This window comes from Dasypus novemcinctus, chromosome 15 (assembly GCF_030445035.2).
Source record: "Dasypus novemcinctus isolate mDasNov1 chromosome 15, mDasNov1.1.hap2, whole genome shotgun sequence".
In the NCBI taxonomy this organism is placed as follows: Eukaryota; Metazoa; Chordata; class Mammalia; order Cingulata; family Dasypodidae; genus Dasypus; species Dasypus novemcinctus.
The window spans coordinates 7,360,237-7,373,047 of record NC_080687.1 but is presented as its reverse complement, the minus strand read 5'-3'; the positions used below and the strand labels follow the sequence as shown (position 1 = coordinate 7,373,047).

The 12,811-nt window shown below is 40.6% G+C and overlaps 1 protein-coding gene across 6 annotated transcripts in view; it reads left to right on the top strand.

The window, feature by feature from the left end:
• FRY (FRY microtubule binding protein) overlaps positions 1-12,811 on the top strand; it is a 443,412-nt gene that overhangs the window by 218,662 nt on the left and 211,939 nt on the right. For all 6 annotated transcript variants that reach the window (XM_071208166.1, XM_058276985.2, XM_012519809.4 and 3 more), the window contains one exon: positions 12,611-12,810. In XM_071208166.1, the coding sequence (XP_071064267.1) occupies positions 12,691-12,810 (120 nt within the window). In that variant the 5' untranslated portion in view covers positions 12,611-12,690. The remainder of the gene's footprint in view (positions 1-12,610; position 12,811) is intronic.

Genomic DNA, 12,811 nt, shown 5'->3' with positions numbered 1-12,811 from the left:
TTGGAGACAAGAATTATTTTTTAAAGGACCCAAACTGTATTGTTATGCAGGTATGATAAAAGATACCTGTGTAAATGACCCCACCTGCTTCATCTTTGCTGTGTGTTGTAAATGTGGGTGCCCCAGGTCCACACCATTCAGTCCAACACATTCAGTTATGCACAAGGGTGTAGCTCGACTTGAAATCTTAGTGAATACTTTTGGCCACCCAAACCCATGGAATGGAATCCCAGATTACAGATGGTGTAGACTTTTTAAAATAAAAATTTAAGAATTTGTTATTTTGAATTGTGATTCAAAGACAGCACTTCTTCATTGTTGCCATAATGAGAGGTAGACCACTTTTTATAAAAGCATTTAAGTTTTTAAAAATGCTTTATTATGAAATTTTTCAAACACAAAAGGAGAAATAATAGGACAATGTTACAGCATATTCCCATCACCTGGATTCAACATTTATCAAGATTTAGTCACATTTGCTTCATTTTTAACTTTTTTCTCTTTAAAGAGTATTTCAGATCAAATACTGGTGTAACGTCATTGTCCCCCATGTAATCAGTATGCATCCTAAAAAAAATACCTACCCACAATGCTATTACCATATCTAACGAAATCGACCTTTAGTCTTTGTTATCACCCAATATCCAGCCCACATGCAAATTTCCTTGATTGTCATAAAATTGTCTTTTAATAGTTGATTTGCTCGAATCATGATTCCAATAAGGTCCAGACATTCCATTTGGTTGCTTTGTCTCATAAATCTCCATCCATCATCCTCCCCATTTTTATCCCTACCTTGGTAGAACTCGGTTTGTTTTCTCATAAAATGAACCTAATTGTGGATTATTTCTTTTGCTTCCTTGTGGTGACATTTAACTTGTTCCATTGATTCCTGTAAATGGAAATTGGTTCTGATGTTTAAAAAGCTTGACGAACATGGCTCAAGGGCAAGATATAAGTCCCTGTCTGCCGCACTGCAAGGACCTTTCTGACTGAAAGCCACACCACTGTTGCCAGGACTATGTAGCCTACAGTGTTTAGTGCTTGGGTACAAATCTCTCACGAATGTCCCGCCAAAGGCAGAGAGTTTGGGGAAAGCGTCTAAACACTTCTTAAACACTCTTATCATTATAACACTTCACCAGGAAGCATATCCTTGAATGTTCTTTTATTGGGAGAGGGTGACATGCCAGGATTTCAGTATATTTGTGTGAGATGTAGGATCTTCCTTTCTGTTCATTGCTTTTCTCCTGATAGACACAGTCAACTTTTAATTTGTGTTGTTCTTTAAAATGGCCCGTTTTAGCCCATCCTATACAACATCAGATCTACCTTCTAGGTTTTGATGCTATCATCTCCTTCCCAGAAACTGCTAGCTTCAACTGCCCTCCAAATGACGTCCAAATTCATTGGCTTGCCATTCAAGACCTTAATTCTAATAAGAAGAATGTAAAACCTTTATTTTAGAGGGCTTAGGAGTTTGTTAGGTTTTTCCTATGCATTCTTTTTAAATTATTTCATCCTCCCAAAGACTGTATTGTAAAACTATATGGGTTCAACTCAGCATATATTAATTCAGCACAATTCATCAATTAATGTGCTGGACCCTGTGCTTAGGATAAAGACAAAGCATGGTTCTTGTTTTTGAGGACATAACAGGTCCTTGGAGAAGATTAAGTTTGAAAATATAAGCTAAGGTCAGGATCTGGACAAGGTGGTGGGGAATGGGGAGGAGAGGCAATGAGCCCAGGTCCCGTGTTGCTGTACATGCTGCTCCCTCTGCCTAGGCAGCCCCTTTCTCATCTTCACTATCAAATTCCTCCTCCCTGTCCTTGAAGACCTGGGTCCAATGCCACCTATCTCACAATGTCCACCCACTCCATGACTCAGAACCAAGGTGGTGCCCCACTCCTTGATGAGGCCTAGCATGGTAGCATGGTAAGGATTTTCACAAACTGTTCCAGTGAGTCTTGAGTTTACAAGCAGGAATAAAGACAGGCTTCCTCAGGTGGCTGCCTGCGGTCTCAGAAAGGTGAGAGGGACCAGAGGCATGGAGGTATAAAAGGTCAGGATCTATAAAGGGGAGGGGGTGGGGGTGATGGAATTTCACTAATTCATATAGATTCAAGGGAAACTAAGTGTTAATTATGGAGGGCTTGAATTGTGGAAGTTTTAAATAGCTGATGTTTTCTTGCATTTTCAGTACATGTTTTTGTCTAGGTATAGATACCTGTAGCTAGAAAGGAAAGTCTGATTATTTCGTAGAGTGAGATCATAGAATATTTGTCCATTTTTTGTCTGGCTTATTTCATTCAACAAGATGTTCTCAAGGTTCATCCATGAAATAATTAGAATAAGCAAATTTGTAAAGTCAGAAACTAGAATGTAGGTTACCAGGGGCTGGGCAGGGGTGAGAGGGAAGTTAAAATGCTTAAATTGTACAGAGTTTCTATTTGGGGTGATGGAAATATTTTGATATCTGATGGTGATGAAGGTAGCACAACATTGCGAATGTAATTAGCACCACTGAATGATATATTTGAATGTGGTTAAAAGGGGCAATTTTAGGTTATAAATATGTTACTAGAATAAAATTTTTTTAAAAACACATATAATGACAGTAGAACACAGTGAACCCTAATGTAAACAATGAATTATAGCTAATAGTACAATTATAGTGATAGTCTTTCACCAATTTTAACAAATGTACCCCACTAATTCAAGGTTTTAATAATAGGGGGTATATGGGAACTCTATTTTCTGCATGGTTTTTCTGTAAACCTGCAATTTCTCTGATAAAACAAAAGGAAGAAGGAAAGAGAGAGAGGGAGGGAAGGAAGGGAGGGAAGGCAAAAAAGCCTAGCCTAGCCTCTTCAAGAATGGTAGATAAGGAAACTGCTCTAGGTGTGTGTAAGTACCTCCCCTAAGGTCACACAGAGCCACACCTTTGACTCCAGGGCCAGTGTTCTCTCCACTATATTTTTGCCTACAAAGTGTTAACCTAGTTGGAGTTAACAATGCTTATTCTTTTTGTTACAGGCAAATGGGATCAAAATCAGTTTTGTTAACTGGACTAATTTGTCCCCTTTGCTTTCCTATTTATTTACGTCAATGGTGTTAGAGTGCGGTCCCTGGGCCAGTAGCATCCACATCACCTGGGTACTTGTTAGAAATGCAAATTACAGAGCCCCACCCCAGGACCAGCTGAGTCAGATGGCGCCCCGCCTGAGAATCACTGATTTTCACTGTAGGTCAGCAAATCTTTTTTAAAGTTAACAACAACAACGCCAAAAAAATAAAAATACAAAGACCTTGACCAAATTAGCATATATTTTTAATTAACGGGGATAAAATTAATGAGATTTTGCTACATAAAATGAGTATGCAGAGAAAAAAAGAAAGGCAAAAGAAGGGAGTGGGGCCAGCCAGGGACAGGTGACTGAGGGCTGTTTGTCATTTCTGTCCGGGAGAAAGAAGAAGTTGAAATTCAGGATTATCCTGCCTCTAGCAAGCTATTCGATCTCCTTTGGTGAGAAAGGACCTTGAAATGTCAATGTAACCTCATCTTCCTTTGCTCACAGATCTTGGCAGACGTTCTTTCAGGCTCTGAGGACAGTACCTACTTTGGAAGTTGGGGGAAAGTCCATGTAATTGCATCTTAGAAGATGACAGACATTTATAAAGGAAATCACTCAAGTGTTACTGTCATTTCTCTAAGACAAAATACTGGAAAGGCAGAGGAAGAGAAAAAGAAAATAGGGCAGTGACTTTGTGCTAACTTTCTCTTTACTGAACTGCTTCACTCTCTCCAGAGTATTCAATCTTTGAGAGACCAAAGATAAAAGTGGTTCTGTGGGGCCAGTGTTTGAAGTCAGCAGAGAGAACGTGAACCTTCAAATATGTTTGCTGCTTGTTAGGCCATCAGCCAGTTAAAGATAATATCATCAGTATATCCAGGAGAGAATAGTGTCTAGACTTTCTAAGGTGTATCATTAATCAGGTTTCATATATTTTTATGAGTCCTCAATTCTTGACTCTTTTTTGGACTCTTGTCCTTTTCCAAAGTTGCTCTAATGGCTAAAATATGCATTTAATTCAAGAGCGCAAACAATCTGACAGGAGGGACTTCCCTGGTCTAAGATTAGACTGGTCCTTCCAGAAGACAACCAGCTGTACTAATCTACATGAAACCTCATTGTCCAAATTATGACATATATATTTTTAATTTGGCAATCCCATAATGCCCCCAAACTAGCTTGGGCTAGGGCAAACTCTGGGGTGAGGGACCTAATTTTAATTTCATTGTCATCATAAGCAACTGGTTTGTTTTATTTTTATTTATTTTTTAAGATTTTATTTTTTATATATTTCTCTTCCCTCTCCACCCCCCCCCCCCAGTTGTCTGCTCTCTGTGTCCATTTGCTGTGTGTTCTTCTGTGACCACTTCTATCCTTAGCAGCACCGGGAATCTGTGTTTCTTTGTGTTGTGTCAGCTCTCCGTGTGTGCGGCACCATTCTTGCGCAGGCTGCACTTTCTTTCACGCTGGGCAGCTCTCCTTACAGGGCATACTACTTGCATGTGGGGCTCCCCTACGCGGGGGACACCCCTGCGTGGCAGGGCACTCCTTGTGTGCATCAGCACTGCGCATGGGCCATCTCCACACAGATGGATCAAGGAGGCCCAGGGTTTGAACTGCAGACCTCCCATGTGGTAGGCAGATGCCCTATCCATTGGGCCAAGTCCACTTTCCTGGTTTGTTTTAAAAGTGTGATCTGGGACACAAAAGATATGTGGCCAAGCAGACATGGGTTCAGATTCTGTGTCCATCGTTTCGTGACCTTGGGCAAATGACTTAACCTCTCTGAATCTGCATGTTCTTAATCTATAAAAGGGAGATTATCGGGCTCTCTAGGATTCATTTGAGAATTAAAGCAATTAATTACCAAGTGCCTAGCATCATACCTAACCCATTCCTAGAGATGCCTTGTGGACCCTGGAACTTGAAGGAACAGAATTTAAGAACTATAAGATGAGAAGAACTAAATAGTGCAAGAGAAAAGAAGAATGTACTTAACCAACAAGAAATGGAGGAGCATTTTCAAATCATCAGAATTAAGCAGAAATTAATTAAGCAGAAGTTAAAGTGTCATTGAATTTATTTTTCATACAAGGCAAAAGTTGTTTCTGGGTATTTCTTACCTGAAATTCTTTTTTTGATGAACTTTAAAGCATATAAAAATTAAGAATCATCCATCTCTTTGATTTTAAAAAATCTTTTCTGTAGCTCAAACTAATTATTTCTTCTTATCCCAACATCTTCCATTTCTTAATAATATTCTTCAAAAGAAAATAATTATTTCTATCATGTTTGGTGGTTTGGTGTTGTTGTTTTTTTCCATCCTAATTTACTTTGCATGACTTTCAGAGTTTCTGGTCATTTTAGTATTTGTTGTACCTTTTAAAATGCCATTTCTTAAGCACCCTCATAAGTGCATTAGTGGGCAATTTATTATTGCTCTGTACACAATGTGACAAGTTCTCATAGTAGCTGCGTCATCCCTGGTCTATTACGTTTTATGAAATGCTCCTGTAATGCCAATAAACAACTAAATCTTACGGGAAAACAGGGATTTGTAGAGGGAAAGCATGTCCCTAGCTAGGGAGCTCAGCTTTTGTTTACTAAAGGGGCTTGCCCTCAGAACCTGCAAAATGAATGAGGTGCTGAAATCTGGCAGAAAGAATAACTTATGTCCAAATGTGAACAAAGAAATCCAATAAATTGACTCCTGTTTTAAAGGTAAGGTTACACTGATCTCTAGAAAGTAAAGTTGTTTAAGGTAGAATGCATGGGACCGTCACATTTCTGCCATGAGTTCTCTGAGGTGTTCTACTTTGAAAGGTTATCACTTAGAGTATTAGGGACACTTTTAAAAAGGAACCCATTTTTTATTTCAAATGTTCAAAGTCAGAGTTCAGTAAGAGAAGCATCAGAAAAAGCCCTGGGGGATTTGAAAAAACCGGCTCTGTTCACATCTGTCTTTGGAAGCTGATGAAAAGGCAAGTAAATTGGTCCCTCTTTTCTGAATCGTGGACTTTGTATAGGGAGGTGGAGAAGCCGTGCATCCACTGGGTATTTTGATTCATGCCCTCCCCAGGCTGGTTAAAATCCTCATTCTCCCAGAACTGACACACAGGGATCAGGCAGGCCACAGGGATGGAGCTCAGGAGCAAATCCCACCCAAGGCGGTGTGTCTGGATTTTCTTGAGCACCAGAAATGCGAGCTGCTTTTTTCCCTCTCTACAGCAGTTCCAAATTATTCTGCCTGAATACCCTTGAGCAGATAGAGATCAGTTTCCTTTATCTACTCTGTTTAATTTTTCTTTTAGAACTTATTGCAGTCTAACAGTGTGCAAGAAAGAAAGAGTGTATCATTGTGTGGAAAGAGAGTGTATCATTGTGTGGGAGAGGGACTGTGTATATGTGAGGGAGAGTGTATGTGACTGTGTGTGTGCAAGAGAGTGTATGTGTGAGACTGTGTGAGAGTATATGTGAGAACCTGTGTGTGTGTGTGTACATACATATGAAATTGCCTATTATTTTCTCCTATCTCAGCAGAATGTAAGCTCCTTTAGGCAGGAACCATCCTCTCTGTTCACTGCTATCCCTCCACTGCCAAGAACAGTGCCTAAAAACTAGGCACAAAGTAAATAAGTATTTGTTGAAATGAATGTGTGAATGAATGAATGATAGCCTGTAATGGGTAGCCTCTGAAAATCTGAGAAAACATACAAACAAACACTGTTCTACTGTAACATACATAGCCATGTTATCCTTTAGGACTTTTACATGAGAAAACTGTCCCTTAAAATTAAACGTCCCTAGGGAAACGGACTTTGGCCCAGTGGTTAGGGCGTCCGTCTACCACATGGGAGGTCTGCGGTTCAAATCCCGGGCCTCCTTGACCCGTGTGCAGCTGGCCCATGTGCAGTGCTGATGCGCGCAAGGAGTGCCGTGCCACACAGGGGTGTCCCCCGCGTAGGGGAGCCCCACGCGCAAGGAGTGCACCCATAAGGAGAGCTGCCCAGCGCGAAGGAGGGAGCAGCCTGCCCAGGAATGGCGCCCGCCCACATTTCCCGTGCCGCTGACGACAACAGAAGCGGACAAAGAAACAAGACGCAGCAAAAAGACACAGAAAACAGACAACCGGGGGAGGGGAGGGGAATTAAATTAAAAAAAAAAAAAAAAAAATTAAACGTCCCTTAACAATGAGTTGTAGTGTTTGTGTTGGTGCTCCAGTCAGAAGGTTAGTAATTCCTGGATGTTCCTGGTAATTTAGGGAAATTGTACTGATGACCTTAGCCCACTAAGAGCAAACAGCCTAAAATATGAGCTATTAGTCAAGGAAAAAAAATAAAACCACAGTCAAAAGATTGTCATTTGCTGTCAGAAATAGATCTAGGAAAGAGGAAATGAGTGCACCCCAAAAGCCTGAATTAGACTTCTTATAAACTGAGGACTAGACCTTGCTTGATATAAAAGACAGAAACCCAATGAAAGAGGGAAAATACCACCTAAAACCATGCAGGAAGCCAAATAGAAACAGAATTTGGAACAAAAATAATAAAATAATGCCAACAAAACCCATTTAATACAAAAGAAGGCTTGGAGAAAAATGAGATTGTGTTTCATCCAAGATTAAAAGGTAAACCCAAATATATAAAGAGAAAGCAAATTTCAAAAGGACTGAATAATTAGAAACCAATATGAAGGTACTGTCCTTCAGAATTCTCAACTTAGCTAAGCCCCCACCTCCAGAAGGCAACATCATAGCTCTTGGTTTGAATGACTTCCTAGGGCAATTGAGCTGTTGTGTGAAAATAGAAAGAGGGGATGAGAAAGAAAAGGAGAGAGTATAAAGACAGATGAATTTGAAGCTAAAAAATTCATCACAAGCAAGAAATCTTAAAAGGAGACAATTTTAATACAGCAAATTAAAAATTGTTCCATCAACAAATAGATGGGGAAGATGAGCTAGAGATGGCTTATCAGGACCCTTTCACCACATAGTATCCGTACATCTTAGAGACCTAGCATGAAGAGAAAGCTGAGCCTCAGGAAACAGCTGGATGGTGCCATCAGGGCCCAGCTGAGGGCTTGCCATCACCATGGAAGCTGGGAGAGCAAGGCCCAGAATCAGCAAAGTGGAGGAGGTGATATTGTCCTGTACTTTGAAGGATGGGACAAAAATGCTTGTATGGCTGGGTAGGATGCAAGTGGAGAAGAGTAGATTCAAACAGTAACTGCCTGCATGTGCAAGCTAGAAAATGGAGCCTAAGTGTGGCTGTTATTGAAGTGAAGCTTTTTTTTTTCCAATCAAAAATAAATTTCACTTAAAAATCAGACATGGAAAATAGGTTTAATTCTTAAGCGTTAAATACTTTGGAACCATAAGCATTTACCCTTTTATACACCAAAACTTTTTTTAGTTTTTTCATTTTGAATGGAAATCTCCTAGAAATTTATATCACTCTTTTCTCTACCTTCTGAAATACATAGAAAACTTACTCTAATCTTTCAGTGAGACTCATGGTCCTTATTATGAACATTAAGTGTGACAGCGAGCTGCATGGAGGGACTGATACTTTCAGGACCATGAGATGTGCTAGATTCTGTGACTTTACACTAAATGACTGCAAACAACTGCACTTTTAAGTTCTTGCCACATTTTTTCTTCTTTTCCTGTTAATGTTTCTGCCAATAGTGTATCACACCTCCCTTATAATTATAATTCTCCTTATAATTTTCTGTTTCCAGACTCTTGTGAACTAGAAACTAAGACAGTTGATCTTAATTATGTATAAATTATGAGTAAGCAGGGGTCCTGAGGGAGGATTTGATGATTTTTCTCATGCTAATATTCTAATATTTGGATTAGTATGGACTTTTTGACTCAGTTTTGACTACCAGGGAACATTTATTTCTTGGTTCTCAACTGTATTCTGCGATACGTAATGTCACAAAATAGCTAAAAGATGCCATGTGGAAATGTTTAGTTTTGAAAATGACCCTCACAGAAGGCTAGGATTTGTTATGGATTAATTACATTAGGATGAACAGGACTGGATCTAGTTCAAGGACATATACCCCACTAACTTGGATGGCTTCTCCAGCTGCACAGGCCGATCTGTGTGTGGAACTCAGATTGATGGCCACACTTTCTGGAATCATTTTCTCCTCTGGCACAGGGCTCTGCTGGGCTGGGACAGTCCTGGCTCACAGAGGCTGTTCACACAGACTTTTATACTTACCTATATGCCTGCCTTTGAGTAAAGATGGGTAATGTATTTTAGGATAGCAATAAATTGGTACTTTGGCCTTGTAAGATTTGTCCAGGAGATATGCAGGTATCTGGCTTTCTCCTACCGGGTTCCAACTGCAGCTTTGCGGGAAAACTGACTGAGGGCACGCTCATGAAAATGCCCTCGTTCTGTTTAGGACTTTTAGGTCCCAGAAGCTTGTAATTATTGGGCTGATCATTCAGATAGCCCCATTAATTGTTATCTAGAAGTGGATTAAATCCTGTGGAAAACCAAATATGACCAAGTAAGTTGTCCTGCAGACAGACTTTATAAGAAGGTTTGTATTTGGGCATCCATTCATGTGCTAAGATATATCAGGAAGCTATCTTGCAGAGATAAGTTGGAGTAGGAGAGCCTTCCTACTTTCAGAAGGCTCATATAAGTTACCTGCATGCAGAGAGCAGGAGGTAGAGCTAAGCATCATCAGGACTTCATTTGCATCACCTGATTTTGAAGGTGCCCCTTTAAACTAAATAGTACCTTTTAGTAAGCGCTGGAGGGCCATTTATTTAAATGACTCTTCTCTTGCAAACACTATGCCCTTGTCCTTTAAAGACTCCAATGCACTTATTCTCCTCAATTAGTTCCCTCCCCACTGATTAGTTCAAGACTAACAGAAATAAAGTAAGATGTCATTTGTAACTAGCTGTTTAAAGAGATTTATTAAGCATTATCTGGGTGAAGAGCCCGGTATTACATCTGGGAGGCTGCATTTTTGTTTTAGAAGATAGAGTATATGGTTCAATTGCAGGGTCAATCCTAGCCAAAACCCGATTGACAATGAACTTAATTGACAGATAGCTAATGAATCTGTCTTAGGTAGTGCAGGACATAAAAGACAGAGCCCAGCGCCAAACAGCCTGGGTTAAATGTCTGAACCTTGTAAGATGAACTTATTAGGAGGTTTGCAGGCAGGTTTTGTGGCGATAAGACTAGAGGTGGCTTTGAACAAAAGGGAGGTTTAGAATGGTAGAGAAGAATGGAAAGGAGCAGCAGGAGAGAGAGAAAATGAGGGCATAAATGAGAGTGGTGTGTTCATGAGACAGGAAATCAGCGGGGCTGGGACCAATGGAGGCAGACTATGGAAGGACCTCTAAACCAGTGCCTGTTGTGTTCATGGCTTGACGTGATGGTAATTGAGAGCCATTGATAATTTTGAGCAGAAGAGTGTTATGATGAAAACCATGCTGCAGAAAGACTTTTTCGGTGTGTAAAATGATGAGACAGCATCAGCAAAGAGGCTACTATGATCATCAAGGGCCTAGACTAGAATAGAGCTAGAGCTAATGGGAGTAGAGAGAACGTGAAGTAATATACACTTTATTTTATTTTTATAATTTGAGAGGCTCTGTTCTTAAGGCTTGGTGGTAGTTCAGATCTGGAAAGATCTTCCAGATGTAAAGGACCCTTCAATTGTGTGTGAGTTAGTGAGGAAGGGGGTTGGGAAGGGTCCGGTCAAATGAGGGCCAAATGTCAAATATGACATTGAGGATATATTTGTAATTTAGTAATATAAACAAAACTTCTGTATGGCTTCCTTGGAATTTGACTTGGGTTAGAAAGAAGATAAATGAAGCCTTAAATTTATTTGTAGATTTAGAAGAGTTTTCACCTTTCATGGAGAACTTAATTCCTTATTACCAGTGACACCACCATTCTCTTGCTATCCGTACCAGTGACAAAACTGGAAAGTCACTTCTTTCTTTACTCTTTTCCTTAATCCTCTGAATGCGGTCACCCACAACTGTATAGTCCTCCCTTTTAGACGTCTCTTGTATCATTTCTAAAGTCTTTAGCCTAAGCCCTCTTCCACTTTTCTTTCTTTCACTGCATATTGATAATTGACCATTTTACAGTACTTGGGTGAAGGGGGATGGTGCATGTTTGAATCAGAGTACAGTAAAAAGTGCAGGGAAGTGGATGTGGCTCAGGTGATAGATCCTCTGCCTACCATATGGGAGGACCTGGGTTTGATCCCTGGGTTCTCCTGGTGAAAAAGAAGAAGAGAAAGCTTGCCTTCGCAGGAAGCCGGTGCCCACATGGGTGCCCACATGGTGAGCAGAGTGCCCACGCTGCGAACTGAGTGCCTGCGTGGTGAGCCAAGTGCCCACGTGGCGAGCCGAGTGCCCACGTGAGTGCTGGCATGGCGAGTAGTGCCTGCATGGCAATCCAGTGCCTGCACGGCCAGCCAAGTGCCAACGCAGCAAGCCAAGTGCCTGCACAAGTGAGTCACGCAGTAAGATGATGACACAACAAAAGAGAGGCAAAGGAGAGAGTCAAGGTGAAGCGCAACAGAGACCAGGAACTGAGGTCGCGCAACTCACAGGGAACCTCTTTCCGCTTTAGAGTTCCCCAGGATCGAATCCTGGTGAATCCTAGAGGAAAGAGATGAGAAAAAAAGACAAAAAGAAAAGAAATAGATACAGAGGATCACACAGTGAATGGACACAGCAAAAACAGCAAGGGGGTCGGGGGGAAGGGAAGAAAAAAGTGGAGGGACATGAAATTTGGAGTTATGGACAACAACAAAAAATATTTTTTAGTAACTAATTTAAAAAGTTGTCTGACTCTTGCATTCTGAAAGGGGGTCTCTCACTGGGGCCACTGTTCAGGATCTAATCCAAGTAGGGAATCTACCCTCTATACAGAAGCTAGAGATGGGCATCAAAGTGAACCAAAGAAAGGTTGGAAGATGGGAAAATTAAATCTACACTGAGGCAGCACTGCCTGCCTCATTTATCTTTCACAAAGTACATCTCTTTCAGGAGCAAGAATCAGCTGGGTTTCTGAAAATTAGTTCTTAGAGACTTCTAGAAGGTATTGATCCTAAAGTCTTTTTCATTATTAGAATGAAATGTAGAAGACAGAGGGTTCCCAGTCATTAGGGAAATAAGAGCAAGAAATCACATTTTTTTCCATATAAATTTTCTTAGTCCATTTCCCCGGAACACACACACCAAAAAAGCCAAAAACATCTTAAACCTTGTAGGATTTATCAGCTGTATTAGGGACTTGCAAAATACTTTACATGAAACAATGTGGTAAGCAGAGGTGTTCTGAACTTACCAGATATTGTGTAACACAAACATAATGGAATCAAACAGTTGAGTTCTGACACCGTTGCTAACGTATATGGCCAGGTTCTAAGGTTAAATATGACTTTCCCTTTATATTTATGATTTAATCCATCCAATCTGAGTACTTATGACATTATTTTCAGTCGGTGAGAATATCCATTCTATTTTTCAGCTTCTCCAGTTGGCAACGGTTATATCAAGCCTCCTGTTCCAGCTGTTTCTGGCACACAGAGGGAGAAAGGACCACCAACCATGTTACCCATCAGTGTGGACCCAGACAGCAAGCCAGGAGAATATGTCCTCAAGAGTCTATTCGTCAACTTCACCACGCAGGCTGAGCGCAAGATTCACATCATCATGGCCGAGCCCCTGG